Source organism: Dasypus novemcinctus, chromosome 20 (genome assembly GCF_030445035.2).
Source record: "Dasypus novemcinctus isolate mDasNov1 chromosome 20, mDasNov1.1.hap2, whole genome shotgun sequence".
Lineage (NCBI taxonomy): Eukaryota > Metazoa > Chordata > Mammalia > Cingulata > Dasypodidae > Dasypus > Dasypus novemcinctus.
This window is the reverse complement of record NC_080692.1, coordinates 41,323,979-41,343,441: the sequence shown is the minus strand read 5'-3', so window position 1 is coordinate 41,343,441 and position 19,463 is coordinate 41,323,979. Positions and strand designations below refer to the sequence as shown.

General features: G+C 37.5%; 1 protein-coding gene across 3 annotated transcripts in view; it reads right to left on the bottom strand.

The window, feature by feature from the left end:
• Positions 1–19,463, bottom strand: part of AEBP2 (AE binding protein 2) — a 153,638-nt gene that overhangs the window by 101,343 nt on the left and 32,832 nt on the right. For all 3 annotated transcript variants that reach the window (XM_023583027.3, XM_004473227.4, XM_004473225.5), the window contains exon 3: positions 14,701–14,808. In XM_023583027.3, the coding sequence (XP_023438795.2) occupies positions 14,701–14,808 (108 nt within the window). The remainder of the gene's footprint in view (positions 1–14,700; positions 14,809–19,463) is intronic.

Genomic DNA, 19,463 nt, shown 5'->3' with positions numbered 1-19,463 from the left:
AGATGTCTTCCCCTTATTTCCTAACACCTGCCCTAAAATCATACATGAAATAAACAGTATTCTGGCAATACAATACAAGTAAGACAGTTTTTCTCCTCATGTTTCCCGTTTTGATTGGTTCATTTAAACAAACAGGCTGAAAAAAGTCCATGTTTCCAATTTTAGAACAGATACGTGACAATAATTAGGGCAGAGATGACAATGACAATTTTGACCCAAGACCTTAGTTAAGTTCAGAGGGATTTTGTGATATATTTCACCCAGGATTATTGCTAATTAAGAGTATCAGAGGGAAGCGGACTTGGCCCAGTGTTTAGGGCGTCTGTCTACCACATGGGAGGTTCGCGGTTCAAACCCTGAGCCTCCCTGACCCGTGTGGAGCTGGCCCATGTGCAGTGCTGATGCGCGCAAGGAGTGCTGTGCCACGCAGGGGTGTCCCCCGCGTAGGGGAGCCCCAAGCGCACAAAGAAGAACACACAGCAAATAGACACAGAGAACAACTGGGGGGGGGGGGTGAAAGGGGAGAGAAATAAATGAATTAATTAATTAATTTTTTTAAAAAAAAAAAAGAGTCTCAGAAAGCTAGCAGATTCATTTCATCCCAGGATCATTTTAGCCTGTGAATAATCCCTGGTAGCATTTAGAATTGAAAGAATAAATACCTAAAGTTTATTTTGTTTAGCAGTGAGCGAATGCTCTGGAAATAAAATCAATAATGAAAATTCTAATAGTGAATTGTTTTATCTTTGATATTGATGATTCAATCAAGAGTCAAAAACAAATCTAAAACAGAAACCAAAAAAGTATAATTTAGAGGTAAACTTTTTTAATTAAGAAGAAATAGGGAGGGAAGTGGATGGAGCTCAAGCAACTGAGTTCCCGCCTACCACAGGGGAGGTCCCTGGTTTGGTTCCCGGTGCCTCCTAAAGAATGAAGGCAGCAAGATGGTATGATGGGCAAGCACAGCAAGGTGACACACAAGAGGCACAAGAAGAAAAACATGACAGACACAACAAAGCAGGGAGTGGAGGTTCCCAGTGCCTTCTAAAGAGGAGGAGCAAGACAGGAAGGCAGGCAGGACAAGCTAACACAACAAGAAATACAAAAACAAAAACACAATGAGAGACACAACAGAACAAAGAGCAGAGATGGCTAAAGCGATTAGGTACCTCCCTCCTATATTGGAGGTCGCAGGTTCAGTTCCTGATGCCTTCTAAAGAAACAAGGAAGACAGACACAGCAAGAGCATACAACCAGGGGTAGGGAGAAATAAACGAACACAATAACTCTTAAAAAATAAAAATAAAAAAGAAATGGAGAGCGGATATGGCTCAAGCAGTTGAATGAGCACCTGCTTCCCACATGGGAAGTCCGGGGTTTGGTTCCCAGTGCCTCCCAAAACAAACAACAAAAAAAAAAGTAAACAAAGATACCAACTCAGGGGAGCTGATGTGGCTCAGTGGTTGAGCACTGGCTTCCCACATATAAAGCCCCAGGTTCAATTCCCAGCCCAAGTATCTCAAAAAATTAAAATTAAAATAAACTAATAAAATACAAGTAAAATGGCAACACATACATTTCACTTACAAACTGTCCTCTAAAAGAAAATAATTATAGGAGTCATCTAATCAATATTCTACTCATTAACTGTACATCCTAGAGTGAGAAATTTGCTATTGCCTCAAATGACCTCAAGCATTTCATGGTTCTGAGTATAATTTTAGCGTCCAAATAATCATTTCATATTTTTCATCCACGTATAGAACAATGAACCCTGATTTCTACCAACCATATTCGGTTTTCTGATGAAAAGGCAATCTGTTTTGACCATTAGAGAAAAAGCTTGTTGGATACTAAATGTTTCAAATATTCTCTCCCTGAAACCCACTGAAACACCTTATAAATGTTGACAATTGTTCATATCCACACCACCTCTAGAAAACTGGACCTAAAGTTCTTTATCACAGGACAATCGTCTGTAGACACTTAACAAAATAGGCAATTTATCAAAATTTAAGAAAGATTCTCACAAAAAAGCATGATCCTCATGGGTTTTTCCATTCCTTCTTAAGATTTACAACCCGTGGAATCAGACTAGCTTTCTGGAGAATGGGGACAAGAAAAGCTAGAAAGTGGGCAACCACACTCAATCAAGAACATGAGATCTTTCCAAGTCATCACCATGGCTACTTACACTAACTGAACTCTCAAAGAGTGAACAACTAATGTCAATGGTCAAGTAGCTATTCTAAAATTTGAAACATGGAGTTATGTTTTCAAACAGATGGTAGAATAAAGCAATACTAAGACAGTCTAAAATTCAAATTGATATTCCCAGATATAGATGTCCCACAGGCCAAAATCATTTCCCTTACTCACACTATGAAAAGATGAGGAAATGTTCACTATAATATAAAGAGAGCATAGAAACATTAGATATCCATTTATATAATAATATAATGCTGAACAGCTTATCAAAAACCATGGAGGAAAGCTAACATAAACACTGTAAGATAATGGACAAGAAAAAAGAGGGTTTTTTTAAGGGGAGAAGAGAATTAGAAGCAAAAGAGGAGGGAAACGGACTTTGGCCCAGTGGTTAGGGCGTCCGTCTACCACATGGGAGGTCCGCGGTTCAAACCCCGGGCCTCCTTGACCCGTGTGGAGCTGGCCATGCGCAGTGCTGATGCCCGCAAGGAGTGCCCTGCCACGCAAAGGTGTCCCCCGCGTGGGGGAGCCCCACGCGCAAGGAGTGCGCCCGTGAGGAGAGCCGCCCAGCGTGAAAGAAAGAGCAGCCTGCCCAGGAATGGCACCGCCCACACTTCCCGTGCCGCTGACGACAACAGAAGCGGACAAAGAAACAAGACGCAGCAAATAGACACCAAGAACAGACAACCAGGGGAGGGGGGGGAATTAAATAAATAAATAAATCTTTAAAAAAAAAAAAAAAAAAAAGAAGCAAAAGAGGAAAAAGAAAATAAGGAAGACTTCATAAGAAACAACTGACCACATGCTTAAACAAAAAAATATAAATCTACTTGCGCTACAAGTTATGGGTTTTATAGGCTTAACTACAAAAAAAACATCGATCATTATTATTTCATGTCCTCATTTAACTGAAATAATTCATTCTCTATCACGAAAGAATATGTTTTGCAACCAATTTATTTTGGAGTGAACCTGAGGATATCAAAGAGCTCAGTGAACATAATTTTTAAAAATTTCCTCCCATTGGTCATGTGATTACACCAGTTCTAAAATATTTAGAATAATATTAGAAAGTATTTAGAATAAATAAATAGGCTAAAATAATTGTAAGTTGGCTTTACTGTGTATATCTGGGTAAGGCTAATCACACTGAGAGAATGTGGCTTAACTGAACAGGTACACCCTTACTAGTGTCCTCAATAATTAGCACACATGACTTAGATCTAAATAGCAATAAGAAATAGCTTCACTCCATGTTCCTCTAAGGGAGTATAAATCCAAATTAACTTACTCCAACAAAACTCACCTACAGAAAAAATACTGATATTGCACATCTTAAAAAGTTGTGTGTGGACTTCTGGGAAAATAGTGGATTAGAGAAATGCAGGACTCATTTCTCACCCAGAAAAACAGTTAGTGGACAGGCAGAAACTGCCTAGAAAAAAATGTTCTAGGCCTTAGGATACCAGAGGAAGGCTTGACATCAGTCAGAAGAGAAAGGGGCCAAGAAAAATATAAGGGCTTAATACCCATGATATAGAGAAAGATTCTACAACTCAACAATAAAAAGACATACTACTCAATTAAAAATGGGCAAAAGACTTGAATAGAGGGAAACAGAAGTGGCTCAAGCTACTAGGCTCCTGTCTACCATATAGGAGGTCAAGGGTTCAATTCCTGGGGCCTCCTGATGAAAGACAAGCTGGCCCGCGTGGCAAGCTAGCCCATGCAGGAGTTTTGGCCCACACCAAGAGCTGGCGCAGCAAGATGAAGCACAAAAAGAGACACAGAGGAGACAGTAAAGAGACGCAAAAGACCAGGGAGCTGAGGTGGCACAAGAGATCGAGCACCTCTCTTCCACTCCAGAAGGTCCCAGAATCAGTTCCCAGTGCTGCCTAAACAGACAACAGACACAGAGGAACACAGAGAGAGGAGACAGCAAGGATGGGGAGAGAAATAAATAAAATAAAAGACTTGAATAGACATTTATCCAAAGAAGAAATACAAATGGCAAAGAAACACATGAAAAATGTTCAATATCACTAGTAATTAGGGAAATGCAAATCAAAGCTACAATGAGAGTGGGAGGAGTGGGATAGGGGTTGGGGGGTATACAGGAACCTCATATTTTTTAGTGTAACTTTTTTTTGTGATGTGTATATCTTTACAAAAATGATATGGTGGGAAGTGGGTTATATGGGAACCTCTTATGGTTTTTGTTTTTTTGTTTTTTTTAATATAATATTCCTTGTGATCTATTCAAAATTTTTTTTAAAAAGCTACAATGAGATATCATTTCATACCTATTAGAATGGCAACAATTAAAAAGTAGAGAAAACTACAAATGTTGGAGGGGATGTGGAGACAAACGCTTAAAATGGGACTGTATAACATAATAAAACCTCATGTGAAATATGAATATGGGTAATACTGCATGTATTAAGACTGTTTTTACAAAATACAAATACATATAAACTAGAGACGGAAACAATAGTAGCTATTTTGGCAAGGGATGCATAGAGAGATTAGGAGGTGATGAGGGTTTGTCTGTTGTTTATTATTGGAATAGCGAAAAGCTCTAATAATGATTGAAGTGATGAATACAAAACTATATGATTATTATCTTTATCACGAAAGAAATGAACTTACATGTCCAAGAAGCACAGTGTACTCTAATCGGAATAAATCCAAACAGACCTACTCTAAGACATACTGTACTCAGAACTGAAAATGCTAATGATAAAAAGAAAATTCTGAAAGCAGCAAGGGAAAAGCAAATCATCACAGACAAAAGAGGCCCAGTAAGACTTAGTGAGAGTAAATAGGGGGTAAGAGAGGAGTTTCTTGAGAGTACACAAGGATGGTTATAAAACATGTAATATTACACCATAACATATAGGAGATGACAGACTGATAATGTAAACCATAATGTAAAACATAGGATAACTAAAAATGTAAAGATCTGTGTATCCTAAAGTATGCACCATAATGTAAGCGCAGATGTCACCTTGTTAGAAAGCTAATGTCTCAGACTCTGTACATCACTTTAAGTAAATATGATATGAATAGGGCGTAAGAGTATCACTGTGGAAGGGAAAAGGTTTTCTGGTGGATGTGTGGGAGTGCTGTATATTATATATATACATTGCTGTGGTCTAGGACTCCTGTGAAGAAACGCTGAATAATTGGGGGGGGGGGGGAAGGATAGGATGTGGAATTTTTTCAAGTCAACATTCTTTATCTAAGTTCTTTATCTAACTTTATCCAAGTTCTTTATCTATCCTTTAAACCCATCGCTATATGCCATTCCCTAGTAAGGGACCATGACATTATATTGGGCTTCAAATTTCGGGGAGTTCTGGATCACAGAGTGTTTCAACAATGGCAATGGAGGGATACTGGTATGGGATACCAGTGACAGGTGATATATGGCTGACAGGGAGCTGTACAGAACATATGTCCAGGATGCATGGTAATGTTTGGATATACTCATAGTGGCAACAATTAAAAACCACAGTAGGGGGGGTACTGGGTTCCTGGCCAGTGGTGCTCTGTCGTGGTCCCTAGGGGAGCAGCGACAGTCTCCCAGGTACAGTGGCGGGGACCGGGAGGGAGTGAGGGTTCAACAGTGAGCCCCTGATGCTAATGACTATGCTTGTGAGCTGATAAACCTAAAATAAGAACAAGGCCTAGAGCAACATTGTGCCTGGGAATTTCCTCCTGTCAGCCTTCATGTTACTCAAATGTGGCCAGTCTCGAAGCCAAACTCAGCATGTAAATGCAATGCCTTCCCCCCAGCGTGGGACATGATACCCGGGGATGAGCCTCCCTGGCAACGAGGGACCACTATCAACTACCAACTGATGATGCAACTGGAAAATGACCTTATATGGAAGGTTCAATGCGGATCAGCAGAATATCCATGTCTACATAAAATACCATGACTTTAAAATGCTGTTTGACCTAAAGTAAGGGAGAAATGGAAAGGAGAAATGAGTTTATATGGCTACGAGTTTCTAAAAAAGAGTCTGGAGGCTGGCAGAAGGATTGCCCTCATGCACAACTGAGAAGAGTCAGAGAGACAGATAAAGCAGATACAACCCCCAGATATTGGTTCCTCTGAGGGCTAAAGAGACCCATGGGAGTTATGGTCATGGCCGATGGGGTTAACTACCAGGGCAGATGGCCCCTCTTTGGAAATGGTGTTTATGTGTGATGAATCTGGACTCAGATAGGATCTCCCTTCATAAGACTTTCATGCTAATGTGCTGGAGGTGCAGTTAATGTTGGGGTTTAAGATATATTTAGGGGATTTGAATCTCTGGACTGACAATGTGATAGCCAGGTCCTGAGCCTCGACAGACTCCAGCACCTACAATCTGATCTATTGGACTTACCACACTCAGCTAAGATGGAGTTGAAGAAGGACAACCACCACACCATGGAGCCTAGAGTGATTACAACTGAAAATGGGAGGATTGCATCCAGCATCCATGTGGAATCTGAGCCTCCTCTTGACATAGAGGTGCAATGGACACAACCAATCCAATGTCCACATAGAAGAGGTGGCATTGGATTGGGAAAAGTGGACATGGTGGACGATGGGTATGGGGAAAGGCAGGAAGAGATGAGAGGTGGAGGTGTCTTTGGGACATGGAGCTGCCCTGGATGGTGCTTCAGAGGTAATCACCGGACATTGTAAATCCTCACAGGGCCCACTGGATGGAATGGAGGAGAGTATGGGCCATGATGTGAACCATTGTCTATGAGGTGCAGAGGTGCCCAAAGATGTACTTACCAAATCCAATGGATGTGTCATGATGATGGGAACGAGTGTTGTTGGGGGGGGGAGAAGGGGGGTGCGGGGGTGGGGTTGAATGGGACCTCACATATATATTTTTAATGTAATATTATTACAAAGTCAATAAAAAAAAATTTTATACATAAAAAATAAAATAAAATAAAAAAAAGACTTAGTGAGGATTTCTCATCAGAAACCATGGAGGCAAGAAGACAGTGGTATGATACAATTAGGATAATGAAAGAGAAAAATTACCAGCTGAGAATTCTTTATCAGGCAAAACTGTCCTTCAAATATGAAGGTAAGTTTAAAATATTTACAAGTAAACAGAAATTAAGAGTCCATAAAAAGGAATCCAGTTCTGCAGGAAGCACTGAAGGGAGCCCTACAGACCAAAAGGAAAAGACAGGAGAGAAAGGTCTGGAGTAGATTGTAAAAGGGTTATCAGAAAGAATAACCAAAATGGTAAAATGACAGACAAAATAAAATATGACATATGAAAGCCAAAAGATAAAATGGTATAAAGTAAATAATGCATTTACAATAATACCATTTAAGGTGAATGGATTAAATTCCCCAATCTAATGATATAGGCTGAGAGAATGAAAAAAAAAAAAAAAAAAAAAAATGAACCAGCCACATGCTGTCTACAAGAGATTCACCTTAGATCAATGACTAAAACCAGCTGAAAGTAAAAGGCTGCAAAATGTTATTACACATAAACAATAACCAAAAAAGAGTAGGGGTAACAATACTAATATTGTACAAAACAGACTTTAAATGCAAAAAAATTACAAAAGAGGGGACTGGATGTAGTTCAAGTGGTTGAGTGCCTGTTTCCCACATAAAGGTTCCAGGTTCGATCTCCAGTGCCTTCAAAAAACAAAAACAAAAGAAAAAACAACCCTCACTGGGGAGCACATGTAGTTCAGTGATTGAGTGCCTACTTCCCATGTATGAGTTTCTGGGTTCATACCCTGGTACCTCTTTAAAAAAATTTATAAGAGAGGCAGAAGGCCGTTATATATCAATCAAGGGGACAATCCAACATGAAGGAGCAACACTTATAAATATCTATCTATGTACCTAACCAAGGTGCCACAAAATACATGAGGCAAACTGGCAAAACTGAAAGGAGAAACGTGTCTCCACAATAGCTGGAGAGTTCAACAGGCCACTCACATCAATAGTTGGGAACAACTAGAAAGAAGATCAACAAGGAAACAGAGAACTTGAACAATATGATAAACGAGCTACACCTAAGAGACACAAACAGAACACAGAAACTGCATCTCAGATCAGCAGGTTATACATTCTTCATGTGCTCATGGATTCTCCAGGATGGACATATTGGGTCACAAAAGAGGTCTCAATAAATATAAAAAGACTGAAATTACACAATGCACTTTCTCATAACAGAATGAAACTGGAAATCAGTAATAGGCAGGAAAGGGGGAAATTCACAAATGTGTGGAGGTTAAACACCACACTAATAAACAATAAATGGGTCAAAGAAGAAATTACTATAAGAGAAATTAGTTGATATCTCGAGACTAATGATAATGAGAACACAATTTATCAAAGCTTACATGAGATACAGTGAAAGCAGCGCTGAGAGGGAAATTTATAGCCCTAAACGCCTATATTTAAAAAGAACTGAGGGAGAGAATGTGGCTCAAGTAGCTGAGCGCCTGGCCCCACACGGGAGGTCCCAGGTTCAGTTTTGTGCCTCCTGAAAAAACAGAAACAACAAGAAAAACAAGCAATAAAACCAACTCAGGGAAGCCATATGACTCAGCATTAGTGCCTGCTTCCCACATACAAGGTCCCCGGATTCAATCCCAGCCCTGGGTATCTGAACCAAAAACATACACAAACACACAAAAACAGAAAAATCAAAACCGAAAGCTCATTCTTTGAGAAGGTCAATAAAACTGACAATCTCTTAGTTAGACTAACAAAGAAAAAAAGAGATAAGATGTAAATAAATAAAATCAGAAATGAAAGGCGGGATAATACGGCTCCCTACAGAAATAAAAAGGAACATAAAAGAGGATATTATGAGAAATTGTATGCCAACAAATTAGACAACCTAGATGAAATGGACAAATTCCTACAAAGGCACAGACAACCTACACTGACACTACAAGAAATACAGGAACTCAACAAACCAATCACACTTAAAGAGACTAAATCAGTCACCAAAAATATGCAAACAAATTAAAGTCCAGGACCAGACAGTTTCAAAAGTGAATTCTACCAAGAGTTTTGAGAATTAACACCAATACTTCCAAAAAACAGAAGAGCAGGGAAAATGACCCAACATGTTTTATAAAGCCAACATCACCCTAACAGCAAAGCTTATCTAGATAAAGATACAAGAAAATAAAATTATAGACCAGTCTTTCTAATGAATATGGATGCAAAAATTCTCAACAAAATACCTGCAAATAGAATTCAACAGCAAAAAAGAATATACATCACAATCAAGTGGGATTTATTCCTGGTAAACAAAGGTGATTCAACACAAGAAAATCCATAAACTTAATAAACCACATGAACAACTGAAGGAAAAAAAACACATGATCATCTCAATCAATGCAGAAAGGGCATTCAACTAAACTCTGTAACTTTTTGGCACACACACCTCTAAGTTAACATCTAAAAAGTCTCATATATTTTCCAGCATTGTGTATATGAGTATGTGTCTGTGTCTATATATAGGCTTTAAGTCAATTTTTTCAAAACTTTGGAGCTATAGATTAGCACATGAAATTTAATAACCCCAATACAAACTAACTGCCCAAAGACAATCACTGATATGATTATCAGTCAAGTCAGTCTTTCAATGAAAGCCTTAAAAAAAAAAAAAAGGTAAGCAAAACTCTGAATATATCATGTTACACAGTTCTAATTTTTGGAATCATGTAAATATTTTACATATTCAAAAATAAACTTAAAACAAAAAGAAAAGCATAATCCCTAAAAACCAAAAATAAAACAAATGAACCTAATTCTATATATATCAATATTGTGACATTTACACAAATAGAAAATAATTATTTTCAGAACCATTACAGTTTAGAAATTTTGACCATTCATACTTAGTTGAATAGATCTCAAGGACAAGCAAAGCTGTAAGAGTACCTTAAAACTTCATTCAGCTATGCCCATTCCATAGAGGTATTGTGATTAGAGATACAAAAATAAATTTTAAAATGTCTTTGCATTGGGAGAGAAAAATTAAGTATGTGTACATAGAACATTATGTACAGTACAGTGCCATGAAGATCTACAAGGTGCTACTGGAACAGAAGGGAAAGCACCAGTTTCATGGAGGATATGGCAGCATTAGCAGGTAATCCAAAAGAGAAAATAAAAATTCCAGGTAGGAATGTTGGTTTTTAAGTTCTGACAAATATATCACAGTAAAACATTGGTGGAAACAAAATGGGTGAGGTATATGAGAACTCTCTGTGCTATCACTGCAATTTTTCTGTACATTTGTAATTATTTCAAAATAAAAAGGTTAAAAAATTCCAGGTAGAAGGCACAGCATATACAAAAACACAGTGGGGGGGTAGAGTGCAATTCATTTGATAACTATGAGCAGTGTGGTATAGCTGGAACACAATTTCCTGTGAGGGTGTAGTGAGGGAATAAGACCAGATAATATTAGATATGAAGACTTTGTGTGTCATGATAAGAAACTTAGCTTTTAATTTTTAAGGAATAGGGATTCAGTAAGGATTTCAAATAGCAGAATGGCTGGCAGAACCAGATGAACTGGAGGTAAAATGTCAATGTGATAAATTGTATACAGTGAGAGTCAAAGATATGCTAATTCAAAGTGACAGGGTTTGTTAATACATGTAGGGTGCTGAGAGAGGAGTTATGAGGGGAATTAAGGTTCATAAAAATCAGGTTCTTGAGAAACAGATGTGGCTCATGCAGCCGGGTGCCCACCTTCCACATGGGAGTTCCCAGGTTCAGTTCCTGGTGCCTCCTAAAGAAGATAAGCAAGAAAGTGAGCTGATGGGATGGGCTGGCATGGTGAGTTGAAGCAAGAAGATGACGTAACAAGATGATGCAGCAAAGAGACACAAGGAAACACAATGAGAGACACAACAAGCGCGGAGTGGAGGTAGCTCAAGCCATTGGGCACCTCCCTCCCATGTGAGGTTCTGGGTTTAGTTCCCGATGCCTCCTAAAAAAGAAGGCAAGCACACGACAAACAGACACAGAGAGCAGACAGGGAACACAACAACGGGAGGGGGGGGTGTGTAAATAAAAATCTTCAAAAAAAAAAAAATCAGGCTCTTAAAGCTAGAGTAACTGAATGGATGAACTTACCATTCCCAGTCTAGAGAAGAATCCTACTTGGAAGGGGGAAAAAAAAATCTCTCAAGATTTTGTACATATTAAGTTTTGAAATGCTATTAGATATCCAAGCTGAATATTCTATCCTGAAATCCAAGAGGAAAAATTAGGGCTGGAGATAAACATTTGGGAGTAATCAGAATATAAACAATATTTAAAATGAAAGGGTTAAATAAGAACAGCTAGTGTGAGAACTTGTAAGAGGGCACTCTCCAACATTTAGAACTATGGCAAGAGCAGAAGCCACCAAAGCAGACAATGAAGGAGCAGCCAACGATGGGGAAGGGCAAGAGAGGAAGAACAAGCAAGTATAGTATCAGGGAAGCCTAGAGAAAAAAGTATTCGTTAATAAAATTAAGAAGCCACTGCCCAACATTATTTCTAAAATGTGGAAACAACCCAAGTGTCCATCAATAGATAAATGGATCAACAAAATGTGGTATATACACAAAATGGAATATTCCTCAGCCACAAAGAGTAATGCTCTTACATGCCACTACTGTATAAACCTCGAAGACACGTTAAGCAAACTCATCCAGGCACAAAGGGACAGATATTGTAAGGTTACACTTAGTGAAACAGCTGGACAAAGCTGAATACCTATGAAGAGAGTGCTGATAAAATATGGTAAACCCTCACTTGAGAATATTATACAATCATTAAAATTAAGTAAGCAATTTATTGACATGAAATGTTATCCAATATATAACTGATAAAAATAGCCTATGTGTATGAGCAGAAGGCTCCCAGTTAGACTCCACTACAAAAGGGAAAAAAGGATAACCACAGACAGAATGGGAGAAGATATATGCAATACATATATCTGACAAAAGACTTGTATTCAAATATATAAAGAATTTCTATACTCAAACAAACCACCAAATAAAATAATGGGCAAAGATCTGAACAAGCACTTTAAAAACAGGATATTCAAAAAGCAGTAAATTCTTGGGAAGTGGCTGTGGTTCAAGCAGTTGGGCTCTGGTCTACCATATGGAAGGCCTTCGGTTCACGTCCCAGGGCCTCCTTGTGAAGACAGGCCCACCCACAGGCCGCGGAGAGCCGCCTCAGCAAGGTGACACAACAAAAAGGGAGACAAGTAAAAAAAATTTAAAAAACAAAAAACAAAAAACACCAAAGAGCGCACAGTGAATGGACAAAGAGAGCAGAACAACAAGCAAGCCACAAGTAGGGGCAGAAATAAATAAAAATAAATACAAACACACAGAAGAACGCACAGCAAATGGACACAGAGAGCAAGACAGCAAGCAAGCCGCGGGGGGGGGGGGGGGATAAAAAAAAGCAATAAGCTTTTGAAAATATGCTCAAAATCATTACTCAACAAGGAAATAAAGTGACTCACCTCAAACATCACCTCTTCTCAACTCCCACTCACCTACTCTTGCCCAGTCCCTCCTCCTTTAATAAATTTAACTATCTCTAATGTTTCCAGAGAACCTTTCATATATCACTACTAAAGCACTTAGAACATTCCATTGTATAAATTTATTTAGATCTGCATAAACTTAAAGAACCTAAGTTTGCTCAAGGACAGAAACATTTCTTATTCATCTCTTCTTCTAAATACGAGCATGATGCCTTGTAGTATATAGACCTGAATAAATGTTTTTAGTTCAATTACTTCTATAAATTACAGAACAGTGCTTTTTTAAATAATACCATTAGCTTTTTTTCTTTCAAAGACATTTATCTTTCCCTTCCTAAATGGGGATCTTCTATAAGAGGATTTGGGGTAAAATCCATTGAAATTAACCTGCATATCATACTCAACCAGTTGTAGGATTGCTGCTTTAAAGAAAAATGTATGAAATCATGCAAGGAGGAAGTAAATAATTCTTTTAACAATAATCTCTTACATCTATTGAGCATATTCTGTACAATCACATTATGAAGTAACTAGTATTACCGGCTACATATGAGAAAGGAAATTAAGAAAGTTGTTCCAGGTCATACTTCTAATAAAAGTCAGGGCCAGGATTTCTAGTATGACTACCAGAAAGACAGGAGTGTTAAAGTTATGGACCCACATACCACTAGAAAAGTCAACGATTTATATCTTGATTGGAATTTTGGTGTTTCTCAATTAATAAACCAACCATATACTGAATACTTCTTGGGGTGGGAAAAAAAGTCAATGGGGAAAGCAGACATGGTTCAAGTGACTGTGCTCCCACCTACCACATAGGAGGTTTCAGGTTCAGTTCCTGGTGCCTCATAAAGAAGCCAAGCAAGACAGTGTGCTAAGCGTGCACTGGCGCAGCTATCTGACACAACAGGACGACACAAAAGAAACACAAAGAGGAAAACATAACGAGAGATACAAAAAAGTAGGGAGCAGAGGTGGCTCAAGCGATTAGGCGCTTCCCTCCCACATAGGAGGTCCCAGGTTCGGTTCCCAGAACCTCCTAAAAGGAAGACGAGCACACAACAGACACAGCAAGTGTAAACAACAAGGATGTGGGGAGAAATAAATCTTTTTTTTTTTTTAAGTCAATGGAACCATTGACTTAAAAAAGAAAAAATAAACACATAAAAAGATACTGAACCTCACTCGTAATTAAAGGAAAGGAAATTCAAACTACGTTAAGATGCAGTATCTCACGTGAGACTGGCAAAAATCAAAAAAAGTCTGACAACATTCTCTCAGCAAGGTTGTGGAGAAAACACGTTTGAACACTGCTGATGAAGGTACAACCCCCTCAGGGAGGACAATTTGACAAAGTGACTTACAACTAAGCACAATAAATAATATGGCCTCAAAGCCCAGTAAATGGAATTAAAGCCCTTAATGTTCTACAATTTCTTCATTTCATATTCTAATCAGTGTTAAGCTATTAAGAAGTCTTTGACTCTGAGAAAACATAAATAGACCCCCAGGTACTAACAACAATCAACCAAATTAAAAGACATGGCTTCAAGTCCTTGTTCCTCTCACTAGCTATTTTCAAGAACCCAGTACCTCATGGTGCTGTTTTTAGTTCTCTCCAATTTGAAAACACCTGAATTATCTCTATCTCCCTTCCTTTTGTTGAACATGCATCTACAGAAATAATTAAACAGTTATTTTTTTTTTTTAATGAGGACAAAAGTAGATCCATTGAGAAACACATATGGGAAGTGGCTGTGGCTCAAGCAATTGAGCTCCCATTTAACACATGGAAAGGCACAGGCCCCCACGGCAGCTAAGCAACACACCAAAAAGATGATGATGCAACCAGATGGAAAAAAACAAACAACTAAGCTTAAGTTGGTTTAAAAAAAAAAAAAAAAGCAACTCACTACACACTTACCTTAAAAGGTTTATCTCCACTGTGTGTCAGCATGTGCCTCTGTAACCAACTTTGACTGGTTGATGGAGTATTGTATACTTTACAACCTTTCCATAAGCAAACAAATACCTGTAAAAAGGAAAGCCATGTTAGATTTCATCACTTATTTCAAAAAAATCTGATCCCATGTAAATTCAAATGAAACACACTGCAGGTCTTCAGTTGACAAAAAGAGCTATTTAATGTATGGAGCCAAACAAAGCAGATGTGAATTCACATCTACAACTAAAAAAATAAAAATAAATGTAACACAGAATATATATCTAGAATACATACTTTGAAACCCTTTTCAAATGACTATTACAAAGAAATAGAGTACCTGCCAAAGTTTATTGATTTCTTTTCTCAAACAGTCCTGCTTTTTTTTCTGTTGACCAATTAAAAATTTGCATTTCAAAGGTATTTTGAAAAAATGTTTTACATAAAAAAAGATTGAAAAGATAAAAAAAATAAAAGGTACGTATTCAAAAAAAAAGAAAAATTTAAGAAAAATATTTATTTCTGCCATAGTGAAAATAAAGACTCACTAGCAACTATTAAGTTTTATTCTCTGTGGGTATAAATTGCTTCAATAACTGGATATTTCAGAATTTGTCGTCTGAAGAACACATTCCCACTCAAAAGTTGATTCTGCAATCTCTATGCAAATTAATGACAAATTATTTTATAACATTTTTTAAGCAATTAAGATTTCCACTAAAATAAAATAACTTGACAGAGGGAAATTCTACGTAAACAGAAAAGTGATTCAAAAAGTTTAACTACACAATTACCAAGACAGAACTCCCAATGAGAGCCAGTTTTACTCCTCCTCAAGTCTGCTGTACTCCACACTCAATAAGGAACTGACACAGTGACATGGAATGGCACAGCACACCAATCACAAAATGCCATTTAGAAGGAAATAAGATGAAATATTAACAATACATCACTAGACACTGGGACTATGGACCACTATTCACTTTTTTGTATTCCTTGAATAGCGAGCATAATACTATCCAAAAAATATAAAGCTATATAAATAAACAATGAAAACAGAGTCAATAAATGTTCATTAATGGACATCTGCATCTTCAAAGAATGAGTAAAACAAATTATCAAATTATAACTATTCTGCTGTTCATTTTTCCTATTCTCACATGCACACTAATTCTTATATTCTATTCATTAAAAACTATTCTCAATTATCTTAATTATAAAACAAAATTTAAAAGAAAATGTTAAATTAAGATATTTGTAAAAGCAATGCATATGAGCTGACTATTATAAATGATTCATATTCTTGGGTTCAGGTAACTGAGTATGACTGGATTTGGACTATACCGTAATTAACAATGTATTCTTCTTCCTAAATAAAGATACCAATTTCCTAACTGATTTTATTTACGTCAAACTGAATATTGAAAATTACTCCCCACATAAGAGAAGTATGAATCTACTGCAGTCACGACCACCCAAGAATTATTTATAAGCTCTGTTATTTTCTAAGGTAAGAGCAATTATAAATACAGCCACACTTTGAACACTACAAAATCAACAGCCTAATTAATATCAACAAACTTGATATTAATTTCTACTCAAAACCCAAACCATTTGGTACAGATCCGTCTAAACAAGCAACATCACTGCCATTTGACACCACTGTTCAAATTCAGACTACCACCATGTATCCTGATTCCACCAGATTTGTTAGCTCCCTTTAGTTAGGCAGGTACAAGAAATCAGAACACTTCCTCCTTCACACTTAAAATGCTTGACCCTAGCACATGTTTTCAAAATGATACCCAAGGTTCCCAAAGTTAACAGTTACTTTCTAAATGAATCCAAGAAAGGAAAAAAGAAAAAAACATATATTAGAAAGCTATCCCTATATGCTGTGGAAATTAATCCATTGTTGTTTAATAGTTGCATACAGATAATTGGTGCTATCTATCAATATCCTGACTCAAGACTACTAGATTCTAAGACAGAGCCTTAAATTTTTAATCAAAGAAATACACACAAACCAGAGGCTGGGTTTAAATTCTCTCACAATTCATACCACATAACCAAAATTTTTAGAGCGAGTAGTTGGAACAAAATTAGCATCATTTTTGTGACTCTTAACTGTGAAGAATTCTGTTGTAATTCTTACAGGAGTACTACCCTCTACCTGAGTTACTCTCAAATCAAAGAAAAGATGGGATTTGATTTCTTCAAGATAAATACTACCCCTATACTACACCTATTATTATTCAAGCATTATCTGGAGGAAGCAGTAATCTCTGATGTCTAGTTATTTTTTTGCTACAAATAAACATGACTATGGAGGCAATAGCAGTATAATTCCATCAGATAGAGCCTTAATTAGTAGGACGACATAGTCTAGACTCTACATGGAATAATGTCCCATAACACTATTAGGGCAATACCTTCAGGATTTCAAAGAAAAACTATAACCTTCAACCTAGTGACTTTGTAGGAAATGAAGTAAGTGTAAAGAGACCAATGCTAACTACGTTTAGTTTTATTTAAATGAAATATTTGTGTCTAAAGGCATAATATCTTACCCTTCTCTTTCACATTAAAAAATAATTCTGGAAAGAAAAAAGCATAAAACTTTACACAAGTGTAGTCTTGATACACAAAATGGGCCCTAAAAATCCATACCTAGGATGCACAAAAACCACGAAACTATTCAAAAGCTACACTTCCTTCCCTTACACTTAATAACACTTTGATAATAGACCATTTGATAATGGAGGTAATTCAAAATCTGACAAAAGGTTCTTTCTTCAAAGCTCAGACATTGTAGATGCATGATTACGTGGGGGGAGGGGGACTATTTTATACCCTATTTTCAGAAACCCTCCCATTCTAAAAATTAATCCTGAAAGCCAAACTCCACAGGACTCAGTCAAATTTGGATAGAATTATGTTCAAAAACATTATCTATCATGGTTCTTCTATACTACTTTAAAATGAATTCAGACCTAACATTTTAATTTAGAATATTCAGGCACAGAGGTCCACAACCTAGTCTTTCACAAGAGATAGAAAGAGGCTGTATTAGGTCATAGTAGACAGAACAGAAATAGAGCAAAAGTAAATAACCTGAATTCCATCCAGCTCTCAATCTGTAGCTGCGTAAACCTGGAGGATTCACAATCTAAATCTCAATTTTCTTCCTTATCAGAGATACTATGAGCACACATTTGACAACTCCAAAATACTAGGGAAATCTAGGATGACACATTCTCTCAGAAAGACTAGTCAACAGAAAAAGCGAGTTCATTTGAAACTCTGGAAATCCCTTCTCAAAATATTCCCATCAGATTTTTCTGCTAGTGTCAAGAATGAAACATCACACACACTCAAAGGCAGGAATACTTTTGGACTACCAAAGAATCTTCAAATTTAAATAACATACAAGATGTACAGACCCAAAATTTGAGTGTTGTATGAAGTTTGAGGTTTTCTGTGAGAATGGATCAGCCTTACCTTCTGGGATCATCTCCAAAATGAAGGAAGGTGGTTCAAACCTGGGAACCAAGGGAAGTCAGTCTCCTTCTCTTTGGGCAATTTCCTTGAACAAACGTTACCAGAGTATTTAAATGTGTAACCTATACCTATAATGGCTTGTGTGACAGATCAATGACACCTAACTGGTTACTAACATCTAACTGGTTACTAACCTCTCATGCCTGAAATATTCAAATGAAATCAACTAAAATTTCCAGAAATAAAAGAATTCACATTAAAATATAATGTGAAAATAAAAAATACATATAATGTGTAATAAGAGAATCAACGTATGATAAGGAAATTTAATTATTAGTAAATTAAAATAAGTTACATATTGTAAATACAAAGCACTTAGCAGTGTGATTTACTTTTTTTTTTTTAAGGAGGTACCAGGGATTAAAGCCAGGACCTCATACATGCAAAGCAGGAACTCAACCACAAACTACACCAGCTCCCCAGCAGTGATTTATATGCAAAAACTTTAAAAAAGCCTAGTTATGTTGAATAATCAGATTCCTTTTACAGTAAAATGATACAAAAAGATATATAGTAGCAAGATACACACCACCTAAAGCCAGGAGGAGGTTGGATGGATAATCTCATGCTCCCATCAAGGGCTAAAGTTTCTGAGAAAAAAAAAAAACCCATTCTTTTACAAGATGTAGAGAAATGAAAGAGAAACAAAAAATTTTTAAACCCAATTATTTTGGTGCAAACCACTCTGCTCTTTCAATACCTGTCTAAAATACAAGACATAATTTTGCATCCACATTAAATGTATTAACATTTTTTATTTCCTCTGTTAAAAGAAATTTAATAAAACAGAGGCCAAAGGTATTTAATAAAATATTCAGGGAAGTGGACTTGGCCCGGCGGTTAGGGCGTCCATCTACCACATGGGAGGTCCACGGTTCAAACCCGGGGCCTCCTTGACCCGTGTGCAGCTGGCCCATACGCAGTCCTGATGCGCGCAAGGAGTGCCCTGCCACACAGAGGTGTCCCCCGCGTAGGGGAGCCCCACGCACAAGGAGTGCGCCCCGTAAGGAGAGCCGCCCAGCGCGAAAGAAAGTGCAGCCTGCCCAGGAATGGTGCCGCCCACACGGAGAGCTGACACAAAATGACGCAACTAAAAGAAACACAGAAGCGGACAAAGAAGACGCAGCAAAGAGACACAGAGAACAGACAAAGGGGGGGCGGGGAATAAATAAATCTTTAAAAAA